The 19,972-nt window shown below is 45.7% G+C and overlaps 1 protein-coding gene across 1 annotated transcript in view; it reads right to left on the reverse strand.

Annotated features, from left to right (window-relative positions):
• The window catches only part of LOC119377667 (oxidative stress-induced growth inhibitor 2-like), a 106,586-nt gene extending 101,567 nt beyond the window's left edge, over window positions 1-5,019 (reverse strand). Inside the window, 1 exon segment of the mRNA XM_049411326.1 lies at window positions 4,784-5,019. Within this exon segment, the coding sequence (XP_049267283.1) occupies window positions 4,784-4,816 (33 nt within the window). The 5' untranslated portion in view covers window positions 4,817-5,019.
• Between the last annotated feature and the right edge of the window lie 14,953 nt (window positions 5,020-19,972).

Here is a 19,972-nt window from a genome sequence, read left to right on the forward strand (position 1 = left end):
GACAAGGGCAGCAGCACAATCGTATACAGAGCAAAAGTCAGATGTCGGTAGCCGAAGGGGACTAGTATAAATAGAGACTTCGAAGCTCTCGATTTACTCTCAGTGTTTGAAATTTCTTCTAATACATCCCTAAAGGACCTCTGGATAGTATCCCCCTCCCTCATTATGTAATCTTTGCCAGCTGACCTGAAAAACGACGAAATAAAAAGATAAAAAAGGAGGGGGGGGGATCGGACCACGCGAGTCTGAAATAAGTATTTCCAGACGCGCAACGTCACCGAAAAGATAACAGTCGCGCGGCCGTCCGTCAACTATGCATGGGGCCTTCTATGAACATACCCGCGGTGGCGCACGACGTCCGCTCTCGAACCTCCCCCTTTTTTCTTTTTTTTTTTGGCCATTTCGCTCACTCGCTTGTGGCTGATTGGCGCTTGTTTCCGCCACCTGCGAAAGTACGTCCTGCCACCTGCTAGTCTTCATCGACAGCGAAATACGGAAGCGAGTGACTGACGCGGTTGGGCGAAGGCAACGCAGCAAAAAGGACAGAGTGCATGAATCGTCTGGGGCTTTCGGGCACACTTAATTCTGCAGCAGTTGAGCTCGCACGGACAATGCTTTCGGCCAAAGCGAGCGCTTACTAGACGTGTGCTGTTCCTCATTTTCAAGCGAAGATTTTATAACTCAAGGAAATCGGTGGCGGCACGAAAAAGCCGGCGCCCGCGAGCGCAAAGAAATGAGGCCCTCGAAGGTGCGCAGGTGACACGCGTATTTTTGTATGCGCCGTTTTCCAATGATTGGAGCTCTCTCGATCGTGGGCTTGTCGGCGATCGGCCGTTTCTGATATATGGCAACCTGATCTTTTATCGAGGCCACTTCTCATTTCACGTCGCCACATTTCACTGTTGCCTGAATATGAACGCATGACCGTCGTTGTTGCCTGTAGCAACTGAAGAGTTGCGCTGCTAAGCACGTGGATGAAAGTCCAATAGCCGGCAAGGAGGAAAGAAAAAGTTAGGACGGCCTCACCCTATCTGTAGACAAGAGCGTCCCCCCCCCCCTACCAACCACCACCACCCTCTGGTATGGCGTCAGTGAAGCAAGGCCTTCGAACCTTCCACAAAATGTAGAGTGCTCGTATCTTATATATGCATTCCCTGCTGCGTCTAAACCCCACGTCGCAGGCTTTATCACTTTGTGGACGGAAAATTTTCTAATACAGTTGACCGGTGATCACGTGGCGACCACGCGCAGTGTCATTTTGGAAATTCCGCTCAATCTCGCGCGTCACATGTCCGCACTCGGGTTTCGGTGCTTTGATTGCGCATGCCTGGCACATGGCCAGCACCGTGCGAGAACTGTCTGCGCGTTCAAGACTCGTCGCTTCGCCTGCATTGAGCGAGGCTGTGCGACTTCCAAGGGCAACTGCAAGGGCGGCGTTGCGACTAGACTTGACAAAATCCATGATTCATAAGGCAAGCCTGGTACGAACAGTATGATGAGATGCGGAAAGACAGAACGCGAAAAAAAAGGAAAGCCGAAGCACGTCTGCACTGGGAATTTTCGAAGCCTGCAACACGCTTGACTAGCTCTGTCGCGCAATGCTTGGAATAGATTATTTCAACAGCTGCGCGCCTGGCAGCCAAAACTTCGCCCGGAAGAAAGTCATATAGCCGGCTCGCTACCCAACAGCAGCGGCCGCATGTAAGATTAGGACAGAGAACACAAAACGTTCGGGTTACGATTAGTTTTCAGCGTGCCTTGCGGTACGTCAACGGTAAGGAAAAGACACAACTTGTAGTACAACCCTTAGAGAAGGCATAGCTTAGCATATATAGGGAAGAGAAAGTTGCAGGAAAAGACAGAAAGCGCTAGCGAGTAAGAAGGAGGCGAAAGCAGCGTTCTTGGTATGGGACGTGGTGGGGGCAAGATGGCCCCTCACAGGCAAAAGTGAATCACATCTAACCCCCACTTCCTTCCTTCCTTTCTTGCGCCTTCATTTATATTTGTCGTGCGTGGAGAAACAAGCGGAGAATTGGTCCGCTATCCCCAGCCGCTCACTGTCATCAACGGGGTATAGCATTCTAGCATCAATAAATGTCCGTCACATACTACCGCGTAGCTCAATACCATTCCGTCGGCTACGCGACAATATCCCCACGCGCGTGGGACGTAGCGGCTGGAGATGCGCTCGTTTCAGCCTTTGAGCCTTACGACAGCATTGCCATTGGCGCGTCACTGTTCCAGAGTTATAAAACAAAAAAAAAAAAGAGCAGCCGTTCTGGTCTAAAGCCAGCGAACATAAATTATTTCCTTGTCACACTGCGGTTAAAAAACCAGGCGCTCTCCGGGGCTGATTCATTGAGGGCCCACGGCACGAACAAGCGTGCGTCAAAAGCACGGTAAGCAGACAAGTGCGCTGACGTATACGTCTGCGTTCTCTTCGTGAACTCTTATCGGTTACATAAAAAAGGAAAAAGTGAATGAGATGAATGTGCATTTAAACTGTAATTAAATTGATAAAGTTAGAGCAACTTAAGCTCGCGAACATCGTGTGGGCAAAGGAACCTGCTTTTCCTTCTTTTTCTGTTACCCTGTGAGAACTGAAAACACCTGGAGTGTATACGCCTAATGAGCGAAGATTAAATCGGCCTCATATAAGAAAACAAGCCTGTGCACATATGTAGGCAGCAAAAGAACTAAGGTTGGGAATTTTGTTATCCACAGTTCCCAACAGATGCGAGATACATACATCCTGCAGGCGACTCTTAGACATAACGTATTACCTTGTGAAACTTTCAGTTAGGTACAGTCTACAAAAGTCCGAAATAAACTTTGATCGAATCCCCGCCACGGTGGCCGCATTTCGATGGAGGCGAAATGCTTGAGGCCCGTGTACTTAGATGTAGGTGCACGTTAAAGGGACACTAAAGAGAAACAATGAATTGGTTTAGATCGATAAAGTGTGCTCGGAGAACTCTTGTGTAGTTTATTTCACCACCATAGGTTTATTATTAGACGAGAAAACCCAAGTTCAAAGTTTCATTTTTAAATTTCCCGCCGAACTTTGTAATTCGTGACGTAAAAGACTTCAAAGAGCATTTAACGTATTTTGGCGCCACTGGCTCGATGAAATTTCCACAAACTCGTTATGTCAAGTCTCTGGCCCCCTCAGAGGACAATGTACTTCGATTTAACCCATTAGGAACTACGTATATAGGCCCAAGCAGGCGCCGTCAAAAATATGTGACGTCACGGCAAATGGTGCGGGAAATCCAAGGTGGCGTCGCCACCTGTATTTTCTTTTCGCGCGTTTTCTCGCTTATTAAGCGTCTCCACGCAGAAAGCGTGGTGTTTTTGGTATCGTGGAAGACTACTTCACTAATGCGTGAAAAATCGTTTTGCTCTTTAGTGTCCCTTTAAAGAACACCACATGGTCAAAATTATCGGTGCCCTCCAATACGGCGTCCCTCATAATCATATCGTGGTTTTGGGAGGTCAAATCAAACCCCAAAAATGTTCATTGAGACATAGGCCTAAACTTCCTAGATAAAACCGCACTAAATAGCGCTATATAAATTGTTGAAGTAGTAGTGAAGCGCTCCGGGAATTTCGACCATTTGGTGTTCTTTAACGTGCACCTAAATCTAAGTACACGGGCATCAAGCATTTCGCCTCCATCGAATACGGCCGCCACGGCCGGGATTCGATCCCGCGAACTTTGCGTGTATGGTGTGTGTGTGTGTGTGTGCGCGCGTGCGTGTATATATATATATATATATATATATATATATATATATATATATGTACATGTGTGTGCGTGTGTGTGTGTGTGTGTGTGCTGCGCATAAAAAGTAGAGGGGGTACCCCCCCCCCTGGCTGTACGCCTATGTGAAATATATACTGACACTAGCTTCATCATTTTGCTATGTGCTCGCATGCAACCCTTCTGTATACCTAATTTGTGCAATCCAAACATACCCAAGCCCTGCAATGACTACCACTTATATTATCGGAACTTATCTAAACAGCAAACTAAACACTGCGTCTTGGAGCACGAAGCAATGTCAGCCTCTTCAAATAATGCATCCATCCTCGGTTCCCCCGGCAGTTTGTCACGTGGCTTACCTCTAGCAAGTGGCTGCCGGAAATCATCCCTGCTGCCGGCAGAACGGCCACCGACATTTTTCTTTCCGCTTATTTTTTTTTTAATGTTTAAGTAAAGGAAATTTAAAAAAAAGCAGGAGACATATGCCTCGTCGTTGAATATACTTTTAGGGCGGCCCTATTTCAAGTTTGCATTCATACGTTACTTGTGAGTTGGTCGACTTTTTCCTTATGAATACGGTTAAGTTCAGGCCAGGTTACAGGAAACTTAGTGAGCTGTAGGGAGGCAGATAATCCTTGATGATTAACTTTTTCCACCGTCTCTTTTCTCCGTCCTAACACGCTCTCGCCATTCAGAGAACGGCCCAAATATACTTTCGCTTAAAACTTCACGAAATCAGGCGGCGAACTTCCCGAGTACAAGCGCCTTGTTGTGCCCCCCCTCCCCCGTTTTTTTGTATTCTTGCCGGTGGAAAAGAATTTCTCGTAACGCCACAGTAAAGCTTACTTACTACACAATGTATCAATTGGTATCGGACCACTTTGAGCGAGCTTGGCAAGCTTCACGCCTGAGCTTCGCTAAGTATGGGCCGCACGGCAGTGGACTGTAACGGCAGAGGCATCCAACGCGATTACGGAATGTACGCTACTTCTTTATCAAAAGATCTCAGCCGCTCACCTCGTACTCGTTGTTCCTGCGGTGTACTTTCATTCTGCCGCCGTTCACGTTGTATCAATGAATGGGATCCGATGCGGCGATCGAAACGAGACTTGCCACATAGCGTGCGCTCCCTTACGCTTGCAGGAGCAATTTTCAGTTCATGCGTGGTGGGAGCACAGCCTGGGTGAGACCAGACACCGCACAAAAATAACCGAATAGCGAAAGCGTGCTCGGGCAAGCTTTCGCAGCGATACAATCTAATGCCGGCGCTTCGCGTACCTCATCAGAGAGCACTGGGCTTGCAGTTGCGGGTAAATTCTGAGCGTTTCGCCTAGATGGCGCCACCACACTGTAGCGGCGTGCAGCGGCTGCAGCGAAAAAAAGGGCAAACGCTTTTACGAAAAGTCGCGTCCGGTCATATTACAGGCGGCCTGAAAATACTAGCCTCAAAACATTTTTGAAATCATTATTTCCACACAGAACATAAATATTCTGCCAAAATCGAGAACCGCGGTCAGGCCCCAGGGCTCAGTGGCATAGCGCAGCCCCTACTCTACCCTCTTGCGCTTCGCGTTCTCGAGCTGCGCATTTGCCAGGGTTAAAAATGCGCGAATATTCAAATTTCGCGTACGAATCGAATAATCCCTGCTATTCTATTCGAAGTTTACGAATACTATTCACTTCATTCAGATATTAAAGTCTGCACAGACATTTCGACTATCTAGAAAGATAGGGCAGTTAATTAACGTTTTCAGGTTAATTAGTGTAAGGAACGCTCCAAATTATTTTGCCACAGGATAGCGGTGGTTATTGCACTTCCGGAGGTAAACGCGAGGGGGCAAATAATTTATGCTCAGTAATTCCCCGTCTGGCTCGCTTTTAGATAGACCACTTACGAAATCGTTTCATTTTATTAGTTCGTCAATCCTCCCCCACGTTTGTATCCCTTTTGAAACAATCTACAGCATGCATTCCCTTGTTTCACTGTTTTAATTGCAGTGGTGCCTCAGCTAACAGAAATGTTTTCGAAAACTCGTATTTGTTTCGAAAATTCTACAATTCGAACACCCTACAAATTAACAGAAACAAACTTAATATTTGCCATATTGGCTGCGTACAGACTTCATTTCTCACTTCTTTTCTTTTCTTCCCCCCCCCCTTTTTTTTTGAAAGAAGAAGATATTCCATGTTTTTCTTTGTTCGGAGCAGAGGTTTGTGTTTCTCGAACATTCGTGTCTGAATCGATTCGGAAATTTCACCATTCGAGCATAATTAATGACGTTGGAAGTATAAATAACTTGCTAATGAGGGTTATTACAATAATAATTATTATATGCTGATGATTCTCTGCTTGCTGCGTCCGAAACGAGTTAAATAAAACCGGCGACAGCGACTTTCCTTCTATCGCAAAGTGCTTGTTTCGATGGGCAAAATATTCAGTGCACATGTTCATCACAGCCGTCACACTGCACACATTATTCGATAATGTGTGGCGGTTAAATGCGGCCAAGAATAACAAGAAACCCATGCTTTTTTTTTTAAGAGGAGAACGTGGGGAGGAAACAGCCTGCGATAAATGCGTATGCATTCTGATACCGCGTAATGCTTTAATGGAAAATGTCCCGTCAAAATGCTCGATGCACTAAGGCATCGTCCTATAAGTAAAGCCACCGCTGCGTGGCCCACTTTCGCGGGAAATTCAGGTTCCGGGCTTCTTTTTTCTAGTTTTTTTTTTGTGCGTTTTTTAAAGTTTTTCAAGAGTTGCCTGCGGAGGGCAACTCTTGAACGTTACAGTGCTACTGCACAAGTCAAGGGATGCGGTAATGGTAGATGTTAGAACTCAAAGCTCAAATAATTCGCTCGTTTTTTTCTTTATTTAAAGAAACAAACAAGCTGACGCACGCATACGTTTATGGAGAAAACGAAGAAATTTAAACGCGACAATGCTGAGGAGCAAGCGAGAAATGCAGAAATTTCCCGCGTTGGGCCTACACCGACGCCTACATTAGGAGCACGTGCTGCGATGGGCTCACAGGCAACCTTCGCCGGTGCATTCCGCTGTATAGTTGCGAATCTGATTGCTTATCTTGCCCGATACAGCGACAACTTTGATAACTTTTTCACACATTCGCAACATGCAGACTTACGTTGATGCTGATTGTTGCACGAAAGACGGATAAGACACCACTGTGCTTCCGCACCATGCAGCTCGACGAGACGCTTCTACTTGGAAGAATAATGCTGTCAGGGGCGTAGCCACAATTTCTTTTTTTTTTTCAAAGGTTCAACCATACCCTATGTATGTTCGTGCATGCGTTTGTACTACGTGCGTTTTCATTTCGGGAAGGGTGGTTTGAACTAAAGCTGTGCACGGGCCGTATTTTCGAGCCCGAGCCCGGCCCGGGCCCGCTGACTTTGTCGAAGGCCCGCCCGAGCCCGACGGTAAAGGGCTGCGAGCCCGCCCGGCCCGGCCCGACGTACGAAAACACAATCCCGGGCCCGGCCCGGCCTTTTAAAGGGTCGCTGCGAAAACAAAACATCGTTTTCCGGTAATTTGGCATTTTATTGAGCATATCAAATATGATCAAACGACACACGACGAACAGTCTCTATTACACAGGTTACAAATTGTCGTGCAAAAACAGCAAGCAAGTAGACTGCCTCATGCCAGCAACAATGAAGTTCGCTCGCCAACGCGGTCACGTGTATGGGGTATGCACATGCAAACGTCAGCTTGCACGAAGGCGATCCACGTCGGGTCGCTCGTCGCTGTCGCGTGCATTTTAACTCATATTGGATTTGGCCTTAAATCTAATGCGAACAGTCGCGTGGCGCCGTCACTAGCTCAGGTGGTGTTACTTCTATGTTTGTCGGAGTGCAACAGAGGCAGTGCTTTACCTGCTCCCCATTTGTTTAAAGTAGCGAATGGAAGGGAAAAGCGGTAAAGGGCGGTCGCGGAAAAGACGCTGTATGCGTGCTGGAAAACAATTCCCGCTCATTTATATTTCGGGCTTGAGTCGGGCTTCGCGCCGGGCCCGAGCCCGGCCCGATAAAACTCCATGTAGCCCGAGCCCGGCCCGGGCCCGAGGTGAAAATACGTCGGCCCGCCCGAGCCCGGCCCGCGGGCCGGGTCGGGCTCGGGCTTTCGGGCTACCCGGAGCCCGTGCACGCCTCTAGTTTGAACCCCCAGTGAATGCTGTGTTATAAAAAAAAAATTATGGCAGATTCGCAGTATATATATCGTGGTGTCAAGCCTCAAGGAAGAACGGAGCTTGGCGGCCTTCCTTGTTTATCTTTATTTTTTTTCTTTCTCTTTCTCTCTGTTTCTTGTACCTCCTGTTTGTATCTGTTTCTTTTTATTTATTTATTTCTCTCTCTATCTATTTCTTTCTCTTTCTTCCCTTTCTCTCTTTCTTTCTTTCTTTCTTTCTTTCTTTCTTTCTTTCTTTCTCTCTCTCTCTCTCTCTCTCTCTCTCTCTCTCTCTCTGTTTCTTTCTATCTCTTTCTCTCTATGTATTTATATCTTTTTATGTCTTTATTTTCTTTATTTCTCTCCATTTCTCTCTTTTACTTTCTATCGCTCTCTTTCTTACTATATATTTTCTCCTTCTCTTTCCTTCTCTCTCACTCTCCTTCACGTGTTCGACTTCGTTTAACGCTCGCACCTGCTGTACTCGGTAGTGGGGCTTTCCGAATTCCTGTGGCGCATACCCGCCCGAGGTTTTTTGTTCGCGTTGGACAGATGACGGCCGGCTTAAACAGCTTTCGCTGTTAAAAATTTCAAAAAAATTATAAAGTTTCAAAAAGTGAGCCGAAAGGGCCCATGTAGGATAACATATTTTGAAATTCGTGACGTCTATATGACATATACGTAGCACTAAGGTTTCAGCGCGAAATAAAAGTGCCTAGCGTACAGCAGCGGAACATGGCCATACTACAGTTCAGGCAAGTTGGAAGCTTGAGAAAACCCGCCGGGATAGCTTCTGTGCTCGAGGACGTGGGTTCGATTCCTGGCCGCGGCGGCCGCATTTCGATGCGGGCGAAATGCAAAGAACACCTGTGTGCTTAGATTTTGGGCCAAAGTTAATCCGGAGTCCGCCAACACGGCGTGCTATCACATGTAAGATCCCCGAACTTACTCCAGTTATAACGTAGTCGGTAAAATTGGCAATTTAGTTAGTTATATCGAAATTTCGTTAAATTGCAATTCGACATTTGGAAGGAAAGTACAGTAGCCCAAGGCTTTTCAGCACAAAAAAACAACTAATTTCAATGACGCGAAAAAATAATAAATTTTCTTGAACCTGTCATTCGGCAGCCACGGCTTGATGTTGCGCCGAACAAGAAGTCCTCTTGACAGCGGCCGAACGGGACGCTTGAGCCCGAAATAAATGCAGGCCCAACGTTGTAATATAAATAAGCATTCGCAAAACTCGCGTGCAACTCAAGCATACGACCAACGATTTATTGCCTCGGTCTTTCTCTGGGGAGCATTGAATCTTGGAAAGCACGCTTCGATATATATTGAGGTTCAAAATACACGGTGTTCTAACGATATGAATTTGTGAAAAGTAAAATAAGTTATATCGAGAATTTCGTTATATTGAAGTACGTTATATTGAGGTTTAACTCTATGAGAAGCCTGAGTAAGCTTGCTTCCCTAATTCTGCATATCGCCTTGCGGCGCACTATCATTTGCCTGTCGCTTTCCAAAAAATGTATATCGGCTAGTCGCTGTAACGTCACAGCAGCAGCGCTCGCAAGCACGCTGCGAACGAAATCGACTGGCAAGTTTTAATGACAAGTCTCCGTAATAAATATACCCGACACGTCTTCTTTCTTTGAGGTACCGCTACGCTGGTGCCTTTGTTTTTTGCTCGAGCATCGATATAGTCGGCGGCGCCGTTCTTGATCGCAGGCTTTCACAGGTCCATTATCGCTGTCGCAGACCCTCGTGCACTCAGGCTTGGCATGACCAAAGCCGTTAGCGAAAATCTCGCGCCCACGCCAAGATAAACGCCTCGCCAAATCGATGACCATGCCAGGATGTATGGAGCGCGTTTAGTTCGCTTGCTACTTGCTACGTGTATACGAGAGCAGCAGTGCTCTAGCACGCAAGAGGCTGCAGCGGCTTGCTTTACTTTCGTGAAATTTCCACTAGAAGCGAAAAAAAGAAGGGCGAAAGATAGTGAGCAGCGTAGTACTTAAACTTAGTTAAATTACAAAGAACAGATATAATTAGAGGAGGGCGCGAGTGATAACCGAGGCTTGTTCTGATGAATGATCGAAACGTACAAGATTGCTCAATCCGCGAAGAAAACCCTTCCTCTTTCTCTCTCTTTTGTAACCTTGTGTATGACAGCTGGGTGGTCCCGCACGGGGATGGGGGAGAGGGCGACTTAAGGTGACAAAATACCGTCCCAGCATCAAGCTACGTACGAGTGAAAAAAAAAAAAAAACCTACGCAGTATCTCCTTTGGGAGTTGTTTAAGTGATGCGTAAAGCGCTGCGTTTTATGGTATGTAGCGGCTGTCCCTGGAACGCTGCTTTCGGGCGGCATCGGCATAGCGTCTTTCATCATCATCTCTCCAGCACACGTCAGCGTCTCGAACGCTGTCTCATGGCCAGGCCCGTAGCCGGGAGGAGGGGGGTGGCGGTATTTTACCGAAAATAAATAAAGAAAATAGGTGTTTTTCCCAAATAGTCAAGGCATGGCCTACTCATGGCACGCGCATTCCGCGGCCCCCGAAACGCGTGTTTGGCATCAAAATTCCGCAAATTTTCATTTTACTTAGCTGTACAGCGATCAGTGCAGAGGGCTTTTATTCCACTTTCACGAAACTGAACAAAGTCTTCATAGACAGTGTTACCTTGCATTACATTTGTTTTGAACCGCGGGTACAACGCACTCATGTAGGTCACATATTTTCATATTTTGCAAGCATGGATACGTAGCGCAGTGGTTAAGACACTTGCCTTCAGACCCAAGCACCCGAGTGAAAACTTATTTACTTTTATTTCTTTATAGCGGCGATTGTCTTATGTGACAAACTGACGGGCGGGCAGTTTTCTCTTTAATTGGCACAGAAACGCTTGCGAATTTGAAAGGAATAAACATAAGACAGCGGTTTGGACCCAGCAAGGAGGACATTTCCGAGAATCGGGGCCCTCACCCGAGCACACCCAGTGTTTATGGCTGAAAACACACCCTCAACAGCGTGGACAAGAACGTGGTGTGCAAAAAAAAAAAAAGAAAGGCAAACACGCTTGAAGCTGGGGTGGCGTATGCAGCGAATTACCGGGAAAGGCCGGACCGTCGTTGAGAAAAACAAAAAGAAAAAAAAAGGAGAAAAGACCAGAAGTGCTTCGCAGTGGTTACAGTGAACTATACAATAGTGTCGGAAGCCGAGAGTGTACGAACCCCAGTGAGGCTGAACTAGTACATTCCTGTAGCGCATGCCAAACACCGACCAGTTCTCCGAAGTTTCAGTGCCCCGCCGCATGCAGGCGGGGTGCCGGGTGCGTGCCCCGGAGCGAGCAAGATTTATGGCCTTGTGGTTGGGGGATCGCACACGCGGCCAAATGGGCCACTGGTCTCTCATTTCCGAGTAAGTTTCAAAATGCAAACAACATGCGCAAAATGCCACGCTCAAAGCTTGTCCAGCTGCCTCTACTTGTTCCATAGTATACCGACCGGGAAAATGTTGCATCAAAACGACACACGGTGTTTTGCCTGCAGCATTACAACGTATACTCAACAGCAGCCAGACTCGCATGTTCATGTACGCGCACGCGCATTTGTCAAATCAAATAATAATAATAATAATAATAATAATAATAATAATAATAATAATAATAATAATAATAATAATAATAATAATAATAATAATAATAATAATAATAATCAATCAATCAATCATTTATTTAACGTGCCCAGGAACAACCGTAAGGTCTTTGTGCAGGCGCACGCAAAAAAAAACCCAATAAAAATAAACAATACAATGCAGACAGTTTTCAGAAATAAAAAGAGCAAAAACACGTAGACAAAGAGAAATGAACACAAAAGGGGAGGAGTAAAATAAGACAACACGAGAAATATTGACAGGGAGTAAAAAATTAGATTGCATATATACAACTATGCGGAAAGACTGAGAAGGGAAGACTTCGTACATTGTGCCACAATATGTCAAGACAGTTCAAAGCTCGGATAAAAACAATGATAGTGAACTATGAAAAACGTCAAGATCAAGAATTCTGTGAACGGTAGAGTGTTGGAAGAAGCAGGCGGGTACATGAAACGGTCTGTTCTCTATGGTTAACTTACGCGGAATTCGAAGATAACACAATTGAGAAGTACAGGGCAGGATATGATACCGTGGACTAGCTTGTAAAGAAATAAGAGATCAGAACGATTTCGTCGGCAGTGAAGTGATGGCAGTGATAATAATTCAGCAGTATTTGAACGAGATCCAGGGTCATTTTTAGCAAAGCGATGGTTATACATGCTGAGGATAATAATAATAATAATAATAATAATAATAATAATAATAATAATAATAATAATAATAATAATAATAATAATAATAATAATAATATCTGGGGTTTAACGTCCCAAAACCACGATATGATTATGAAAGACGCCGCAGTGGAGGGCTCCGGAAATTTCGACCACCTGGGGTTCTTTAACGTGCACCTAAATCTAAGTACGCGGGCCTCAAACATTTTCGCCTCCATCGAATCAAATCATATAATCCGCCACCACATCAGTTGCATAACATGCAAGGGTTACATGTCATGCAAGAGGCCAATTGCTTCACTTAATTGTTCTAAGCCTCGTTTCACTCGGGGAAACCAAACGAAGTTGCGTTACTAAGAACGTATTATGTAATTAACTATAGACTGCGCAGTGCCCCTCAAAGATTTGTACGTAATCACCCTCCGAAAGTTTTCTTTTTTTCGTTCTTTTTTTTTCCCCTTCAGTCTTACAGCACTCATTCACCTATACCGGACGGAACAGATTCGTATATACGTAATCATCACTCGCAAATTTTCCCCTGTCTGCGAACAATCAATTACTTCTAACTGCTATCCACGGTCGAAATACAGCACTGCTTGCTTTGAAAGCAACGGCTCTCATTGAAAAAGAAATATAGGATGGAGGCAGCTCGAGACCGGCAAAAGAACACGTGTCGTTAGTCGCAGAACGCTCCTCCGGAGGTTGTCGAGGTCACGTACTTAATTCTGATCGCGTTGCACAGCGACGAATCTTAGGTCCTCCATATCGCCGGCGTTCAGCGCGTCTTTTTCTTTTCTTTTTTCCCCGCTACGAATACACTCTAAGTGTGGGCGCCACCCATAAATACCGCCTATCACTGGACCAAGCGTCAAGCGGTGGGATACCTAGCTAGTTGACAAGCTCAAGCCTTGAAGACCAGCGACGTCTGGTGAACAGGGCCAAGCTGTCAGCTCAGGCCCACAGGGACACCGCCCACCTTCAACGACTCTGCCGTAGGTTCTCTCTTTCGAATAAAGTTTATTCCTCCTCCTCGCTGCGTGATGATGACATTGTCAACGCGGCCAAAATGCGTCATTACACCTATTGATTAAAGCGAGAGCGGCAACCCTCTCGATCGGACTCTTCAACCGTCTGGTCGAGTTTCTTTCACGAAGCGACTAAATAAAATTGAATTGCTAGGTTTATAGTCTGGGAAGGGAACTGTTTTGGTTATGAGGGGCGTCGCAGTGAAAGGCTATTTTTAAGGCATTTGCTCTTTCTTTTTTTTTTTAACCTTCGTTCAAGATTTTCAGCTCTTTCACAGGTGCCTGTAATCGCCACGTCACGCAGGATCTCTCGATATCCGTCCCAAACGCGAGTCAATCATGTCGAAATAAGCTCGGCAATCGTGATCGTCACTGTCGTCGTCGAAACTTCATTTCGAGATGATTCCCGAGATCATAAAGTTTTCTCCTTGAGTATGTTCACATCATTGCTTGGTCACATCATACAGTTTCTCTCATAAAACGAGTGAAAAGGCAGGCAGTGCGCAGTTCAATATCTTTTAAGTCACCCCCTGCTTCGAGTTTCACCTTCGCGCTGAATATGCACCGCTTAATTTTACGACCGTCATAGCGCTTTGTATGCGCACCGTTGTGATCATACGAAAATCCCGACACTGGCGGAAAGCCCGGCGCGTGCGCATTATATGCAATTCGGCCTTGATACACACTCAAGATCACCATTTCACTGGGAAATAATTTTTTATTATTAACCAGCGGTGGCGTGAAATGCGATACGCTCAGCTTCCTCCAGCTGCGTCCGGAAACTCGTCTAGCTTTTGGCAGCTGTCGGGTCAAAACTCTCCTTGATCAGTTATCAAGAATATTTCTTCAAGCTATTACAGTCAAACGCACTGTTTTCGTTTTTACAGTCGTGTACAGAGACAAGCGCTCAAGGATCTACGAGCATTCTTTGTGAGCAGTGTTTAATGAAAGATTTTTAATCTACTGGGTGCTTTTGTTATTATTAGCACTGTGGCTGTTGCGTTTTCGTATATTTATATAATTCAACTGATGATGCACATTTTTTTCAAAAATGGCTCTTTATTAGCTCGACGTTATGCCTTTCTGAAGACATAACAAAAGGCACGGGGTAGCAGTGTCCTCTTACGCCGCACTTTCCTCAAAGGGAGAGAGAGAGCGAAGAGAAGTAAAAAACCGATAACAAAATGTCGGCGACATCAGTGGCAAAAGTCAACGACAGGGCCAATTTTGTTTGACGAGCGCGTGGTGTCTGGATAGAGGGCCCCATTTTAACAACAAACGTGCTTTCCCGCCGAAGTGGACGAGCGTAGATTCCCGATGTCGAAGCCTTACAAAGAACCCTTCCGGAGGAGAGCGTACGCGGAGCAGTCTACTGCCGGGAGACGTCGCTAATCGTGTTTAAAAAAAAGAAAAAAAAGAAAAAAGGAAAGAAGACTTGGCGGAGCGAGGGCGCTTTTAACGCGCCTCGAGGTGTCTGCGTGGGTGGCAGATCTTAAAAGTGCAGATAGTGCCGTCCATGTGTAGGTTTTGTTTGCATGCTCGTGTTTTTTTTTTTAAGGAGCAAGAAAAAAAAGATGAAAAGAGAGAAAGAAAAAAAGGGGGGGGGGTAACGGAAAAGATAAGGGAGTGTGTAGAAATACGTTAAGATAAATGCATTTCCAATGCAACAGAATCGTTCACCATAGTACGACCATACTACAGCTGTTTCTGAAAAATGCGCATCAGAATTGCAATAATACCCTTGCGGCAACCGGTTGCATTGAAGCCATTGAAAATTTTAAGTATCACGCATAGCAGCTAGAATAATCTATAGTCCCCGAGTCACTTAAAGATTGCTTTCATATACTTGCACAAGGAACCGAGATGGATAATCAAATTATTACCAAACATGCATTAATTGCGTTTTAATTAACCTAGTTCCTCACCATCATCAGCAGCATATTTTTATTGCCACTACAAGGCAAAGACCTCGTCCTATTACCTCTAATATGCCCGGTCTTGCGCGATGTGCTTTTATTGTATGGCTGCGGTTTTGTTTTTTTTTCACCACCGTGCCCAACCTTCTGCTCTTCTCGGCTGCGAGTCCCATTTGTTGGTATTCATTATGTCGCTCTAACTTACCGTCGCTTATCTTTCCAAGGCGTTGCGTGGCTTGCTCAGCTCCATCTTTTTGTTTGTTTCTTGCAATGTCAACAGAACATAAATCGGCTTCCCTGGTGCAGTACATATATTTCACCACCGCACCTGCAACATGACTCTTACAATTAAGCTAGTTACTATACCATAGATATTGCAATTAATGAATTGTATACCGGGTGAGTTCGCGAGGATTATTGACTTGGAATGAATTGAGACGGTGGTACTGGTCTTGAAAAATGTGTCATCATAAAATTGTACGTAGAACAGCTTTGTTGTTCCACTTTAGAATAATATGCTTTTCTTGCACATTGATGTACAACATTAATTGGAACGCCACTGTATTCCGTGTTGCACACTTCACAAAAAGATCTCGAAAGAGATGTCGACATTTCTGAAGATTCATGCCAAATGGATGCGCCTTCTAAAATTTAGGACTCTCATAATGTTCAGTAGCGCAGTTGCGAACTTGAATGCTGAATTTCTGTTGATCAGTTCATTACGCATTCTGATTTGTAGTCCATGGCTGTCTCTTTCGGGAAACCAGCTATAAGACTAGAATTATGCTTTATGATAAGCGACGCGCATTTTTGGAAAAGGCCTAATTGTTCGAAAGAAAGTCTTTCCATGGCAAGGAGAAAAAAAAAAGTTGCCCGGAAATATAGAAGGCTGGACGAATTTCGAGGGGGGGGGGGGGGGGGGGGGGGGGCTCGGGTCCCCCGTTGCCTACGTGCCTGGGTTAGCATGTTGTCATCATGAAGTCGGTATAGGTGAATAAATGAATATGAATGATCACTGCTCGCTCCCGCTCTTGAAATGCCGACATAATTTCGCACCAATGCACAACGTTATGCTCATCTATGTATCGGACTCCTCCTGCAGAATAAACGCCAAGTGTTCAATAGTACAGCCAGTATAGTATGCCTATGAAAGCCGACGTTTCGAATTTCAAGGAAAGGCGTTTCTTTTTCCAGCTGAGAAGGCTGCCAGACTCAAAGTGTTTACCTGCCGTGTCTCTTTCCAACAGAAAAGCGGCTAATCGCGTTTCGGACGCGTCGCAACTTAGCATAATCGGATCAATAAGGCGTAAGAGCTACATAACTGGTACACAAACAAGTAAGATCGTTTATTCCTTCTGACAGCCTGCTTTATGGCCATGGTGCATCCCTTTAAAGCAATGGAGGTAACAAGATTGGATTACGAGCCAGATCAAAGCAGGAAACGGCTAACGCAGACAGATGAGTGCCGGGTATAACTTCGGATGTGCTCGCGACGACCTCTTGGCTGCTCTACATGGAGCTTCAAACAGGAAGAGAACACCTCTAGCTGGCCTTGACGAGTAAGCCCACACGTTTTAAATGATGGAATATGTTTCCTGCACATGATAATCCATGCCGTGAAGACAGGCGTATGTCTACATGCATGATCACTGTTTGCAAGAAAATATTGCCTCGTTCTTGTCCTTATAAATTCGGCGCCACAATTACTATCGCAGTTCAAACGCAGCGATTGCTCATGTACTTTTTTTTTTCTTTTAGGAAGATTTTTTTTTTTTTTCAAAGCGTTTCTGTTTCTGGACTCGTTGCATACAGCGCAGTTGTCAGCAACCCATGGTGTCATACGATAGAAGCAGAATATAACAGGGTACCGAACTATACAATGTAGTTCCCGCGATCGCGACGCCAGAGGTAAGAAACAGCGTATACTTGGCATGGTAACGCGTACAGAAATGTTTGCGTGATTATGCAAGCCCACTTGTGCCCTTGGAATAAGGACCCCGTCATTTCACCCTACGACAAGCGCAAAGTTATTTCTCTGTTTCTAACTACACCGGGCATCACTGAATCGTAATGTCATTCTGGGATCCTGTCCACGAGATTACCTTCCAAGGAAGAAGTGTTCCCTATCTGACCAAAAAAAAAAAAAAAAAATTATGCGCCGTTTGGGAGAGAGAGAAAGAGAGGGGGAGAGAAAGATGCAAACTTTAATGACACATGCATGCTGGAGAGCTTAGTCTGGTCTGGTTGAATGCCTATATTGCTACGATAGGGGTCAGGTAATAACTAAGGTACACAGATACTTTAGTTGTTCAACTGCCGTAATTTGATTTCGCAATTGAACCGTGCGTGTTATTGTCTAAGCACTTACTGGCATAAAATCATGAGCACTTTCATTATGTTATGCAATAAGTGAACACAGTTTAAAGAGCTTCCGGCGGTGAAGGATGTGTTTGAAGACGCAGGTCCCTTCAAAGGGCTTCTGCAATGTATATACTGCGACTTTTCGGTTCCTCTGAACCTACCGCAAAAACAAATGCACACCACGATCGTAGGCATGAGCATAGGCAGGATTTTGTCTTGGGCGGTGCGGAGCCGCGTTGCATGGCGCGGGGGGAGGGAGGAGCGTTGATGTGGGATAGGTGGGGAGCAAGTGCTGGTGTGGCATGGTCTGGCACGTCGAAGCTACAAAAGGCCACAGAAGCGCTGATATTAAGACTTCTTATGAATACCGCACTAATTGACCATCTGTGAGACATAGAACACATAACGTTTACTACGTCGGCGGTATTACCAGTGGACTTCCTCTTCTCTCAAACCCGGTGCAGAGTAGTCAACAGGGCTCAGTTTCGGTTAACATTACCGTCTTGCATTTATCTTAGTACACCAGTGACTCAATGACCCAGTTTTAATACGTCATTCGGGCGAAGACGAATCTTGGGCATCTGTTTTTTCAGGTTTCGTATACAGTGCTGCTGCACGCTCGATCTCATCTGAGCTCACGGAAGGCGAAATGGTTTGAGAAAAAGGGTGACCGCGAGCTATCAGCGCAGTGCAACGCGAAGCCATCGGGAGGCCACTAACCCATCCAGGAGAGGTCGTCGTCCACTTTCAGGAGGCGGCACAGATAAGAAGACCGGCGTCTTTTTCTGCGACCTAAGGGCCCAGGGCGACAGCTTTTGGGATGGCGTTTCAAGGACACGAAAGAAACGCGTGAATCGGAAGAGAGACAGAGAGTGAAAAAGAAAACCGAGAGAAAAGCACAGCGGAAACGAGTTAAAAACGACCTGGAGACGGCCACCTTTGCCGCTGAGCATTCTTTTCGTCCAATCTTTTTCCGTCCCCCTCCCCGTCCTTCTTCAGACGCTGAGCCGTGCTCCCAACAGAGGCCGCAGAAAAAGCGTCTTTTCCTCGCCCTCAAGCTCTCTTGTTTCTTTTCCTTTCGTAAAGCTCGAATTTCGAGTATGTTTCTAACATAAAGTATGCACCGCTGCTGCATAATACAGATTAATTATTTAACTAATGATAAGATAATTTCATTCGTTCATCGACAAAGTTGGCAGAAACGTGCTTCGGGTCTGCAGGAACCGTTGGCCATTTGTAGTGGGGATGCATTACTGGCAATCTATGTCCGTCAATCCCTCAATTTCTTTTACGACACTCTTGACTAAGTCATTTTTTTTTTTTTTTGCCTTTAAACTTATGCTAATGAATGGCAGACTGAAATTTAGTGAGTTTGACGTCAAAATTAAACGTAGAAAAATAAAGCAATATTCTTACTGAGGTGGTGGACTGGGCTAGTCGGAGATTCATATGAACACGCTTGTTCCCGTTTTCTTTTTTTGCCTCTGCGACAGCTTCGGGAGGTGACAAACGCTTGTTCGAATGTAAAAATACGGGTCACCTTACGTCGATCAGGGCAATCGATAACATCGGTTCAATGCAATGTCCCGGTGGCGACCGCACATGCGAAGTATAAGATGAGCTGCCGGACGGGCGAGCTTGTATAAACTTGTCGCACACGTTAAGACCAAACCCCACGTTATCCGCGAACGCTTTACTTCACTCAAAGTGGACATGTCGCCTCTCATTTCACATTTGTTTCACATACTCATCGACGTCCACGATCGTTAACATTGACGCTGCTCACGTAAACAGCTCACTTATCTCGCTGCTTCCTTGACGTTAATGGCTTCTTGCGCCTCTCATTTATCGGGCGGCTCGAGCATTCTGCTTCCTCTCGCGTGTATACCTCCGGCATCCAGACCAAAATGCGCGCCTCCGGGCACGAATCTCAGCTGTGTTGACCGCGCTTTGGAGAGCCGGCCGAGACATTCCGCCAGCGCTTTTCCTCTTGCGTTGCGTCAGTCGCGCGATCCGCAGTGTGTCTCTGTATATATTCCACTTGAAACGCATTCCTCCCTAAGTAGGTTCAGTCGCGTTCACATCTGGTGGCTACCACATATTTCGAGGTCACACCGGCGATTCTTTTCGTTTGTTTGTTTGGTTTTGCACGAAAAGCTTCGATATATCAGGTCCTCGACTCCTCTAAATCGTCAGCGAAAGACCTGGGGTTTTTACAACGTGCATCGCTCGCTCTTCGTATGTCTGTAATATACATGCAGCGGTCTCCGTTTATTTAAATGCTTACTTTTTTTTTTGGTTAAATTCTGTTCTAAGTGACAGTTTGATGAGTATGACGTTGTGTGAAGGTATCGGGCTCGACCAAAACACTCGCACATGCTGATAGCGC

The sequence above is a fragment of the Rhipicephalus sanguineus genome, chromosome 1 (genome assembly GCF_013339695.2).
Source record: "Rhipicephalus sanguineus isolate Rsan-2018 chromosome 1, BIME_Rsan_1.4, whole genome shotgun sequence".
Taxonomy (NCBI): domain Eukaryota; kingdom Metazoa; phylum Arthropoda; class Arachnida; order Ixodida; family Ixodidae; genus Rhipicephalus; species Rhipicephalus sanguineus.